This window comes from Miscanthus floridulus, chromosome 3 (assembly GCF_019320115.1).
Source record: "Miscanthus floridulus cultivar M001 chromosome 3, ASM1932011v1, whole genome shotgun sequence".
Lineage (NCBI taxonomy): Eukaryota > Viridiplantae > Streptophyta > Magnoliopsida > Poales > Poaceae > Miscanthus > Miscanthus floridulus.
In genome coordinates, this window is record NC_089582.1 from 120,883,096 (window position 1) to 120,895,755 (window position 12,660).

A 12,660-nucleotide genomic window follows, 5' to 3' on the forward strand; every position below is an offset into this window, starting at 1 on the left:
AGATAGGGCCTTGGATGTCATCTAGGTGGGCAAATTACAGGATCAATTGAGGTGTCTCACCACCGCTCATAAGAACTATGAGCATATGTTAGTTCGTATGGTGGAAGGAAAAAATGAAGCTTGGCATAGAGAAGATGTAGCTAGAGCCCGAGCTCATGAGTTAGAGTTCTATATAGAAGACTTAGAAGAATATTCTACCAATCTGTATGAAGAAGTCCATAGGCTGAACAATCTTTTGGATCCAAATCATAAACCTCAGGTAGATGCCATGGACCTAGGTGTCGTCATTGCAGATGATGATGAACTTGAAGAAGAAGAAGAAGATCCAAAAGAATTAGTGATGGTCGATGAGAGTGATAATAAAGGCGGAAATGTTTCTGGAATGGATACCGATCACAAGGTTTGAGGTGATCGAGGAGAAGAGTAGAAATGTAAAATATTGAGTTCTAGTTTAGTTGGGTAGTTTTGCTTAAGTTCGAACTTGTGTTTAAATAAGTGGAACAGTGTAATGTGTTTGTAGTCAGCTCTGTTAATAGTTCAATAAAGGCTTGTGAGTAAAGTTTGGTTTGTCATGAACAGATGCGTCGTACTCGGGGTTCGACTAATCCTGGTACTTCACAAGATGAGGATGGTATTCCTGATCCACCACCAGTTCCTCCGAATTTGGCTGATGTTATCGCCGTACTAGTCAATGTGACCGTCGATAATGCTCGATTGCTTTGGGAGTTAGCTCAAAGCAATCAGAATATGATGCAAGGGAATCATGGTCGTCATCATCTCAGGCAAGAAGCTACGTATGTTGATTTTACCGATACACGACCACTAGTGTTTACCAAGGCTAACGAACCACTAGAAGTTGATGATTGGCTTCATACCATGGAGCAGAAGTTTGACCTCATTCCATGCACGGAGTTCCAGAAGCCTGTTTTTGCTGCTCAACAGCTTAGAGGTGCAGCAGGTGCTTGGTGGACAAACCTTGTGGCTATGTAACCAGTAGGTATTCAGTTAACTTGGGCAGAGTTTCGCACTGCTTTCTTGTCCATTATATTCCGGAGGGAGTTATGGCCATGAAGCTTGATGAGTTTCTTGCTTTAAAGCAAGGTGATCAAATAGTTATGCAGTATGTGGGCAAGTTCAATCACCTTTCATAGTACGCACCTGAGCATGTTAACACAGATGTCAAGAAGAAGAAGTGGTTCATGCGAGGTTTGAATACCAAACTTCAGACAATAATGACTACCTGCACCAATGTCACCTATCATGAGGTAGTCAACATTGCTATTGCTTCAGAGAAAAAATATCGGCAACATAAGGAGATTAAGAAGAAAAAGAATGTGCCATCTGGATCTTTCAGTGGTAATCAAAAGAGACAGAGGATAATCTATCATCTAGTAAATCACTATCGTCCTCCTTATCGTCTGCCGCAGTTCCAAGCCGGTCAACGATAAAATGTTAGTCCTGCTACAACTAACCAGAACTCTCAACAGTCAAATGTTCCTGGTGTTCGTGCTCCAACACCCCAAGGCCACAATTATCCATGTTTCAATTGTGGGAAGTCCAGTCATTTCTCTAGGGAATATCCGTATCCTAAGCAGTATAATCCAAATTTTCAGAAAGCTCTTGGAAATCAACAATAGGGTCAAGCCCAGAACAAGAACAACAATCAAAATGCTTAGAAGGGCAAAGATGAAAAGAAGACGGGGCGAGTTTTCTATATTTAGGCCAGGGAGATTCTAGAAGGGGAGCCCATGATGCTGGGTATGTTTCCTATTGCCGATCATCCTACAGTTATGCTTTTTGATTCTGGTGCATCTCATACATTCATCAATAGAACCTTTGTCATAAAACATGAAATTCCAATTGGGGCAACAAAGGAAAATTTCTTTATACAGTCACCCGGGGGACGTCTGTGTACTAAGGAAATGGTGTACCAGGTACCCATAAACCTGGGTGGGCATATTTTTCTCACTACCATGATTATTCTCAAGGATCAGGATATAGATGTGGTCTTGGAAATGAATTGGATGTATCAGCATAAGGCTGTTATAGATGTTTTGAATAGGACTATAAGGTTGAGTTTGCTAGATAGTAATTCTCATCTTCTTATCCAACTTACAACCTTAAGGAGATTAGTGGAAAAAGTTTATGCAACTTCCGTCAAGGAGATTAGAGATATCCCTGTAGTTGGTAAATTTCCAGATGTTTTTCCTGAAGATTTACTCGGTCTACCACCTGATATGGATGTTCAGTTTAACATAGATCTAAAGCCTGGGATAGCTTCGATCTCTCGGAGAGCTTATAGGATGCCTCCCAAGAAATTAGCTGAATTGAAGACTCAATTGCAAGAGTTGATTGATAAAGGGTTTATTCAACCTAGTTCATCACCTTGGAGATGTCCTACAATTTTTGTGAAGAAGAAAGATGAGACCCTGAGGTTATGTGTCGACTATCGTCCATTGAATGAAGTGACCATTAAGAATAAGTATCCCTTACCTTGGATAGATTTACTTTTTGATCAACTAGCTGGAGCCAAAGTTTTCTCCAAGATCGATTTGAGGTCAGGTTATCACCAAATCAAAATTAAGCTTGAAGATATTCCTAAAACGGCATTTACCACAAGATATGAATTATATGAATACCTGGTAATGTCTTTTGGTTTGACGAATGCTCCAACTCATTTTATGTATCTAATGAATTCATTATTCATGCATGAGCTAGATAAGTTTATAGTGGTGTTTATTGATGACATCTTAGTATATTCCAAGAACAAGAAAGAACATGCGGAACATCTTAGAATTATTCTAACACGCATAAGAGAACATCAGTTATATGCCAAGTTCAGTAAGTGTGACTTTTAGCTAAAGGAAGTACAATTTTTAGGGCATGTGTTATCAGCTGAAGGAGTTGCTGTGGATCCAAGCAAAGTTAAGGATGTACTAGATTGGAAACCACCAACCATAGTTCATCAGGTTTGGAGTTTTCTAGGAATGGTGGGTTATTACCGTCGCTTTATTCCAAATTTCTCTAGAATATCCAAGTCCATCACTAGGTTGTTGAAGAACCAAGCCAAGTTTGTCTGGTCATCTGATTATGAAGAAGCTTTCTAGATTTTGAAGAGATTGTTAACCACTGCATCAGTGTTAGCACAGCCAGATATCGAGAAGCCATTTGACGTATATTGTGATGCTTCAGGTATTGGTATTAGGTATGTATTGATGCAAGAAGGCCGAGTCATTGCCTATGCTTCTAGACAACTTAAGCAACATGAAGAACATTATCCAACTCATGATCTAGAGTTAGCAGCAGTTGTCTATGCTTTGAAGATTTGGCGGCATTACCTGCTTAGTAATACTTGCCATATTTATACAGATCACAAAAGTTTAAAGTATATCTTTACTCAATCAGAATTGAACATGCGACAAAAAAGATGGTTAGAATTAATTAAAGATTATGACTTGGAGGTGCATTACCATCCTAGTAAGGCAAATGTGGTTGCAGATGCCCTCAGTCGTAAGAGTCATTGCAATTGTCTGGCAGTAAAAACAATGGATTTGACTTTATGTCAAGAGATGGAGAAGTTGAATGTAGAGGTAATTCAACAAGGTAGTTTGACCAATATAACTGTTGAATCGACTATTCGAGATCAAATTATTGCCACTCAGAAAGAAAATAAGGGTATAGTTCATATCAAAGAAAAAGTCAGAATTAGAAAAGCAACATGCTTTAGAATAGAAGATGCAGATGTGTTATGGTTCAAAGATTGCCTTGTGGTACCAAAGGTTCCTGAGTTGCGGCAGTCAATTCTTGAAGAGGCACATACCACCAGGTTATCTATTCATCCTGGAAGTAATAAAATGTACCATAACTTGAAACAGAGATTTTGGTGGACTAGAATGAAGATAGAGATTGCTTGATATATAGCAAAGTGTGATACTTGTCAAAAGGTAAAAGCTATACATTTGAGGTCCGTTGGAGAGTTACAGCCATTGCCTATTCTAGCTTGGAAGTGGGAGGATATTAGTATGGATTTTATAGTTGGTCTACCCAAGACATCGAAAGGTTTTGACTCAATATGGGTTATTGTAGATCGACTAACTAAGTCAGCATATTTTTTACAGTCAAGAGTATATATCCTACTATCCAATATGCCAAGATGTATTTAGCAAGAATCGTGAGCCTACATGGAGTACCAAAGACTATAGTGTTAGATAGGGGTACACAGTTTGTCTCCAACTTTTAGAAACAATTGCATGCTTCGTTGGGTACCAAACTCCTGTATAGTACAACTTATCATCCATAGATTGATGGTCAGACTGAAAGGGTCAATCAAGTACTTGAAGATATGTTAAGATGTTATGTTCTTAACTATTCCAATAAGTGGGATGAATGTTTGCCTTTGGCTGAGTTCTCATACAATAATAGTTATCAAGAGAGCATTAGAATGGCTCCGTTTGAAGCACTTTATGGTTATAGATGCAGAACATCGCTAAATTGGTCTAAACCCGGGGAAAGATGGTTCTTTGGAGTTGACCTGGTGAAAGAAATAGAAGAGAAGGTTAGGCAGATACAAAGTAATTTGAAGATAGCTCAGTCCCGATAAAAGAGTTATACAGATAAACGACGTAGACCATTGATGTTTAACAAAGGAGATTTTGTATATATGAAGGTATCACCAATGAAGGGAGTTACTCGTTTTAGTGTTAAAGGCAAGTTGGCACCTCGTTATATTGGACCATTTCAAATTTTGGAGAGGTATAGAAAGGTGGCATATCGCTTGAAGTTATCAGAACATCTCTCAGCTGTACATGATGTGTTCCATATTTCTCAATTAAAGAAGTGTCTTCGAGTGCCTAAGTAGAATGTTGAGGTTAAAAGAGTGAAACTTGAACCTGATTTGCCCTATTCCGAATATCCTATCCGAGTTCTAGATCAGAAAGACCGTGTCACTCGAAGGAGGACAATCAAATTCTACAAGATATAATGGAATCAACATTTCGAATAAGAAGCTACTTGGGAATCCGAAGATTACTTGCTAGAACAATTTCTAGAGTTTCTTGCGTCAATATAGGATAATGTTAGTTGTGCTTTGTTGTTATGAACCATGTTTTATAAAAGGACCTGAGCTGTGTTATGGTTAAGTTTGGAATGTTTTTGGATTGACACATTTCTTTTTCCATTACTTACCCTTGAACTTTAAATCTCGGGACAAGATTTCTTTTAGGAGGAAGGATTGTAACACCTCGGGTGTTTAAATACTAAAACATGCCATGTCATCATATGCATTGCACATCATTTTGGGTTAGTGAAAATTTTGATATGCATACACTAAAACAAGTTTACCTTTATGTTATATGTGTTGACTTGTATGGTTTGAATTGAGTTCAAAATCTTTGTATTAAATTGAATTTTCGAAAACCCTAATTTTCAGTATTTAAATTCTACCCTGAAAACCTAATTCAAAATCTAAGCACATTTTGGGGTTAAGCCTAAAAGCAAAAGTGTAGAGCTTGTCAAGGTGTACAAAGTTGGTTTTTGGAGTTTTCAAAGTTGTTATATAAAATTTGAAGTAATTTGAAAAGGTGAAATGTACTTTAAGTGTCCCCTTTTGATTTTAAACTTGCATTTCAAAATGTAGACCAAATTAGAGTATGGTTATTAAAGCAAAGTTGTAGAACTTTGAATTTGGAACAACTTTTATTTTTGGAGATTTTTGTGTTACTATATAAATTTGGGAGTAATTTGAGAATTTAGACAAGTGGCAATTCGGTAATTAGTTGGAACAGTACCAGCAGGCATCTGTCATCGCCGGTGACCTTCCTCTGGCTTCCAGGCGCGCTCGTGGCCACGTTTGACTTCGCGCTGGCATGGAGAAGGCCGCGGCATGGCTTCCTGGCCGCTCTTTAAAGCTTGTGCCGTCGCCGTTCTTCTCTTTTCTTCTCCTCTGCTTTTCCCGTCGCCACCGTGCTGCTCCGGCGAGCTCGCATCGTCGCCATAGCGCATACCAGCCTCAGCAAAGCCTATCTTAGCTCCACCTATTAGTTGCGAACCCAGCCGAACCGCCCTTGTAGCTTGACTTCGTCGGGAAGCGTCGCTCGTTGCTTTTCTTCCTCGCGGCCGGCAGCGTCACTGGCGATCCTGCTTCATCGTGGCCGGAGCTCTACGGTTAGCCTCTGCCTTGTGAAGTGTTGCTCCATCTTCTCCATGTTGCTGTGATGCTTTATGCCTTGTTGCTTGACCATTTTGTCCACTGCAGCCATCGGAGCACCGTCGCCGACGTTGTTCGCGTCGCCATAATTGCTGTGACCGACGATGAGCTTCTCCATTGCTCCTCCAGTCCATCTTTCTGCTCGTGAGTGTTTGGGGTGAGCTCCTGATGCTTCCTAGGCCTTTTATTTAACCGCTACCGGCCTCCCTTCGCCGGCGTAGCGCAGCCGCTCCGCCGTGTCCGCCATGGCCGGTGTCAAGCTCGGGTTGAGCTGTAATTGGTGCAATTAGTGCCACCAATAGGTGCGCCTCGTAGTGGTGATCACGTTGGTACCCTCACCATCGCCATTGATCTCATCGACGATGAGAAATCGTCGGTCAAAGTGCGGTTGTCGCTGTTGAGCGCGGGAGGACGATGTTGACAGGTGGGGTCACCCTATCAGTGACCGTTATTTGAAAATGGATTTTTCTATTTTGCAGAATTAATGAATAGTGCTATGATTTGTTATTTTTGTATAGAATTAATTAGAGCTCCAAAAATTATGAAAATTTTTGTGTGAGCTATCTGTTATGTAAACTATTTAGGAAAAATATTAAATGTTGATTTTCAGTACATTTTGAATGTGATAAAAATTGCTCTAATTAATTAATAAATGAGCTTCCATGATTTTTCTAGGCTTTATTATTTATCCAAAAATTATGAAAATTGTTTTGCCACTTAGTTATCATGTGATAAGCCTTCATAAAAAATTTGAGCTCATTTGGAGAAAGTTGATTTATTTCATATCTTTTAATTAAATAATTAATTCATAAAAGCAAATAGTAAACCTTAATAATTTATGTTTTGTTTGAATTTTGGATTGAGTGATGACCTTGGGTCATTAGTATAAAATAATTCTTGGTACTTAAAGTACGTGTGTGAATTTACGAAATGGTTTAAGTAGTTATTGGCTTGTAACTGTACCGCGAAGGAAAGTTGTATTCAAGTTATTAATTTTTGCATCCATCATCAAGCATCATGTTTTATATCTCGTATCATATTAAATATGATATTATTACTACGTGTAGTGAACGAAGGCGAGAACGTGGTAGTCAATCAAGTTGAGGAGGGGGTTAATCCATCTGTTGAGGTCGGGTTTGATAATTGTGGAACATCTCTGGAACCGGACTTTTCTGTTAACCAAGGCAAGCCCCAGATGCATTTAAACCTACCTTGTGTTTTACAAATTATATCGCTTTTGCTTTTATATACTGCATTAAGTGATTAGGAGTTGAGTGAAAATCTAATTGGTGCATTATCAACCTTGTTTTCCAAGATCAACCTTGTTAACTGTTTAAATCCGAGAATGCTTATTTATGCTTAGCCATGCTTAGAACGATACAAGTCAGGTGATCACCGGTCACCTGCGAGATATAAATGGTTTCTTAGTTACGACTGATTATTTATGTGATCATGAGATATGATCATGTGGAGTAACAAATCTAGATCGGGCGGACTCGGTGTATGGGAGCCACAAGACATGGAGGTCTTGTGAGCGGGTTCTTTCCGCCTGTGTCGATTAAGACACGTCCGTTGTTGAATTGCATGAAGTGAGACTTTGTAGTACTAGCCACATACTCCGATAAGCCTTAACTTGGCTATTCTATTACTAGAATGGCTACTCACGCAGTGGGAGTGGAGAGATGGCGAGAATAGCATGTACCCATATGGCAATGGGCTGGATTGGTGGAGTACTGTATTCTCGGGTGGCGCAGACCCATTCTTGTTTGAGGGTAGGTTTGTATATGTAGGTCGGTGACCTGCATATGTCGTGTGGTTGGGAATCCCCAGCTGGGTTATAATCGGTTTGAATCGTCGTTGCTCCTCAGTTATGGAGACTCAACTCACTGTTTATCATCGTAGTTAGTAACTGAAACTTGAGGAAGTTTTGAGAAAGGGTTTGATATAAAGTTCATGATCTCATTACGGATCATGGCAGATTCATATATGATTTTGAGATAGATTTACATGTTGAATAAAAGAATCTTGTTAGAAAGCTTTTACGCAAAAGAACTTTGTTTATTGCTAAAGCCATATCTTGAATCCCTAGCCTGCATTCCTGAGTCTTATCAGTTTTTACTTTGGTTAAGTCTTGCTGAATACTTTTGTACTTAGGGTTCGTTGACCCTTGTTGCAGGTGAGCCTCATGAGCAGGTCTGCTTTGAACCGTGCTGCATGACTGTTGTTCAGATCGATGATGATAAGTAAATGTGTGGTCGTTGGGCATGATACTTATATTGTATGTTTGTATTATGTTACTAATGCCACTCCACTACTATGGTTTGTAATAATTATCGAACTTAGTTTGTAAGGTTTGAAACAACTGGTTTGTAAACTAAGTTATTGTAAGACTTTCGCTATTTTACTCTGATGTAGATATTTGAATAAATGTTGTAATACTGCAATGACACTATAATGGAATCCTGCTCGAAAATTATGGATGATTCGGTGTTCCCCGCGGACACCCGATAGTCTTCTTAAGTTACTGGGACATATGCATAGTCGTCAGAGGTCATTGGACAGTGACAGATGCATGTGGGCCTTATAATTTAGGAGGTTCTGTCACACTTATCCTCTTGTTCTTGCATAGAAAAAAAAATGTTTCTTATAATATGTGGATTTGTGGATCTGTGATCTTATGATTTATGATTGTCTGAAGGTAGAAGAAAGCTGGAGGTAAAAGAAGGATAGAGGTTGCTGGATCTTAATTCTATGGTGTAAAAAAATTAATGTGTTGAAACTACATAAAACACATGGTTGTTCGGTAGACAGACTCAATTAGTCGTCGCCCAATAATGACAAATATTTTTTTTGATGCAATAATAATGGCAAATATTTAAATATTCCGGTCCCGAGCCGCCCATGGGAAAAGACAGGACTCACAGGTCGAGCTACCCCCGCATGGGCTTCCAGATGCAGGGGAAATCTGGTCCGCGGCCGAGTTCCACGTGGGCTTCTGCTAGGGGGGAGGGCCGGGACATTCACGGGAATTTGGGCTTCCAAACAAGGCCCAAAGGCCCATCAGACTTCTTACTTCGCTGACCTGGATCGGACGGCCAGGGTGCCGCTTCTCCTGATCCAACGGCGCTACCGAACTCGCGCGACGCTTTATAGGCCACTCCCACCGCCGAACCCGAGTTTCTGTTTGGACTCCGCCGCGCTTCGCCCTCTCGCTCCAGCCGCTTCACAGCGCCGCTGCCGCTCGCCTCTCCGACCGCCGCGAGGATGGTACGTCGATCGCGCTTAGTGGTGTTAGTTCTGGTAGGGGTTATGAGTTGTTCGGGGTTTGACTTGGGGTTTTGTGTGCTTGTGCTATGTGTGCAGCCGTTCAAGAGGTTCGTGGAGATCGGGCGCGTGGCCCTGGTGAACTACGGCAAGGACTATGGCCGCCTCGTCGTCATCGTCGATGTGGTCGACCAGAACAGGGTAAGTACTGAGCTCTCTCCTAAATGCTTGTCCTTCCGTTCGCTGTTGTGATGTCGATCTAGAGCTTTAGTGGAGTGTGCTTTTGTACCACTGGTAGTAATTGGTTTGTATCTGCTGATCTTCGTGGGAAATATGAAAACATATATGGCTGTATTTGGTAGCACCTGATGCAATTTATTTGATTTGGCCAAGTAGGGTGGCCTCATGTCCTCATCTAGCGGTTAACCATACTTACTCTTAAGACAAATGGAGGAGTTAGTGCCTTAGCATTTGGCATTGCCAGGAGGGTAAGGGTTGCTTGGCAAACTTGTTCCCTGAATGAACCAAGGACCAATTCCCTTGTTTAGATTCCTTTTAAGACGCAACAAATGTACACTATTTATAACAATAACAATATATATATATATATATATATATATATATATATATATATATATATATATATATATATATTATTCAGTAGCCAGCTACAAAATAAGTTATTCCGTAGCTACCTCCATTTACGATAATTTTATATACTAATTTACAATAATGTCATGGTGAATATCTAAACAAGTTATTCCGTGGCACCACATATATATAGTTACGATAATTACTATGTTAATTTACGAGATTATAGTAACTCCATACTAAGTGGTTTACTGTAACGTTATGGTAAATATCTCCATGTGTTATAGTAACCCAACTATCGTAAATATGCATTGACATTATCGTAAATTAGTATATAAAATTATCGTAAATGGAGGTGGCTACGGAATAACTTATTTTGTAGCTTATATATATATATATATATATATATATATATATATATATATATATATATATATATAGGGAGAGGCTATTCAGTAGCCGGCTACAAAATAAGTTATTCTGTAGCCACCTCCATTTACTATAATTTTATATACTAATTTACCATAATGTCAGTACATATTTACGATAGTTGGGTTACTATAACACATGGGGATATTTACCATAACGTTATATTAAACCACTTAGTAAGGAGTTACTATAATCTCGTAAATTAACATAGTAATTATCATAACTCAAAGTGGCTACAGAATAAGTTATTCTGTAGCCAGCTACAGGATAGTAGTTCTATATATATATATATATATATATATATATTATTCAGTAGCCAGCTACAAAATAAGTTATTCCGTAGCCACCTCCATTTACGATAATTTTATATACTAATTTACAATAATGTCATGGTGAATATCTAAACAAGTTATTCCGTGGCACCACATATATATAGTTACGATAATTACTATGTTAATTTACGAGATTATAGTAACTCCATACTAAGTGGTTTACCATAACGTTATGGTAAATATCTCCATGTGTTATAACCCAACTATCGTAAATATGTATTGACATTATCGTAAATTAGTATATAAAATTATCGTAAATGGAGGTGGCTACGGAATAACTTATTTTGTATATATATATATATATATATATATATATAGGGAGAGGCTATTCAGTAGCCGGCTACAAAATAAGTTATTCTGTAGCCACCTCCATTTACTATAATTTTATATACTAATTTACCATAATATAAATACATATTTACGATAGTTAGGTTACTATAACATATGGGGATATTTACCATAACGTTATATTAAACCACTTAGTAAGGAGTTACTATAATCTCGTAAAATAACATAGTAATTATCGTAACTCAAAGTGGCTACAGAATAAGTTATTCTGTAGCCAGCTACAGGATAGTAGTTCTATATATATATATATATATATATATATATATATGTCTTGCTGTAATTGATTTGGTCAAGCATGCAAGCCCTCATAGCCTTGATGCATTCTGTGGACCAGGCACTTGTGGACGCCCCTGATATGGTCAGATGCCAGGTGAACTTCAAGCGCCTCTCACTTACCGACATCAAGATTGACATCAAACGTGTGCCCAAGAAGACAACCCTGATCAAGGCGATGGAGGAAGCTGGTAATGATGAAGCATATGCTGTGGACCTCTTCAGCATCGTTGTGATTTATTCATCTTCTAGATTCTAGATTATTGTCCCGAAGAGAATAGTGACACTTAATTGATCTCTTGTTATTCTTTTTCAGATGTGAAGACCAAGTGGGAGAACAGCTCATGGGGCAAGAAGCTGATTGTCCAGAAGAGGAGGGCAGCGCTCAATGACTTTGACAGGTTCAAGGTCATGCTGGCAAAGATCAAGGTCAGGAACCTCTCTGTCAAATGTCTAGTTGCTGTTGGCACTGTATATTGCTTGCTCACACTTGTTTTTTTTCTATATGTAAACAGAGGGGTGGTGCTATCAGGCAAGAGCTTGCCAAGCTGAAGAAGGCATCCATGGCTTAGTCTCGTTCGGTGGATGGCATGTTACAGTTTTTGGTTCTGAGTTGGATCAGCAATTCGATGAGTGTTGTCAAAGCCAGAATTAGTAATATGTTTCCTGTGAACCCATTTCAAACTTTATCAATCATGGGTGTATTCTGGGTATTTTGTCGTGAATGTTATGGAATATCTAAGGTAGCCTGCGACAAATGTGTGATCCTTACCATTTCTGTTTTGCTTATTGCTAGTGTTTTTAGGCAACCAGGATATTGACATAATCTATATTGCGATCCTGCCTAAGCTGTCATTTCTTTTCACTGCCATGGAAGCCATTTTCTTAATAAGACAAGTTATGGAGCGGTATAGGGAGAAGAAGAAGGACCTACACATGGTTTTTATTGACTTCGAGAAGGCTTATGATAAAATACCAAGGAATGTTATGTGGTGGGCTTTGGACAAACATAAAGTCCCAACGAAGTATGTCGGGCTCATTAAGGACATGTACAACAATGTTGTGACTAGAGTTCGAACAAGTGATGGAGACACGGATGACTTCCCGATTAGGATAGGACTACATCAAGGGTCAGCTTTGAGCCCTTATTTGTTTGCTTTAGTGATGGATGAGGTCACAAGGGACATACAAGGGGACATCCCTTGGTGTATGCTTTTC

General features: G+C 39.2%; 1 protein-coding gene across 1 annotated transcript; it reads left to right on the forward strand.

The window, feature by feature from the left end:
• The first annotated feature begins 9,358 nt into the window (after positions 1-9,358).
• On the forward strand, positions 9,359-12,200 carry LOC136546704 (large ribosomal subunit protein eL14-like). Its single transcript, XM_066538666.1, has 5 exons — positions 9,359-9,472; positions 9,569-9,670; positions 11,504-11,633; positions 11,759-11,871; positions 11,958-12,200. The coding sequence occupies exons 1-5, from the start codon at positions 9,470-9,472 to the stop codon at positions 12,012-12,014; spliced, it is 405 nt and encodes a 134-aa protein (XP_066394763.1). The 5' UTR covers positions 9,359-9,469; the 3' UTR covers positions 12,015-12,200.
• Positions 12,201-12,660: the final 460 nt, after the last annotated feature.

What these genes read in the sequence shown, in the direction of transcription:
- LOC136546704 (XM_066538666.1), top strand. An exon ending in CAAGGCGATGGAGGAAGCTG is followed by an intron (nt 11,634 to 11,758) that starts GTAATGATGAAG and finishes ATTCTTTTTCAG; the next exon opens with ATGTGAAGACCAAGTGGGAG. An exon ending in TCATGCTGGCAAAGATCAAG is followed by an intron (nt 11,872 to 11,957) that starts GTCAGGAACCTC and finishes ATATGTAAACAG; the next exon opens with AGGGGTGGTGCTATCAGGCA.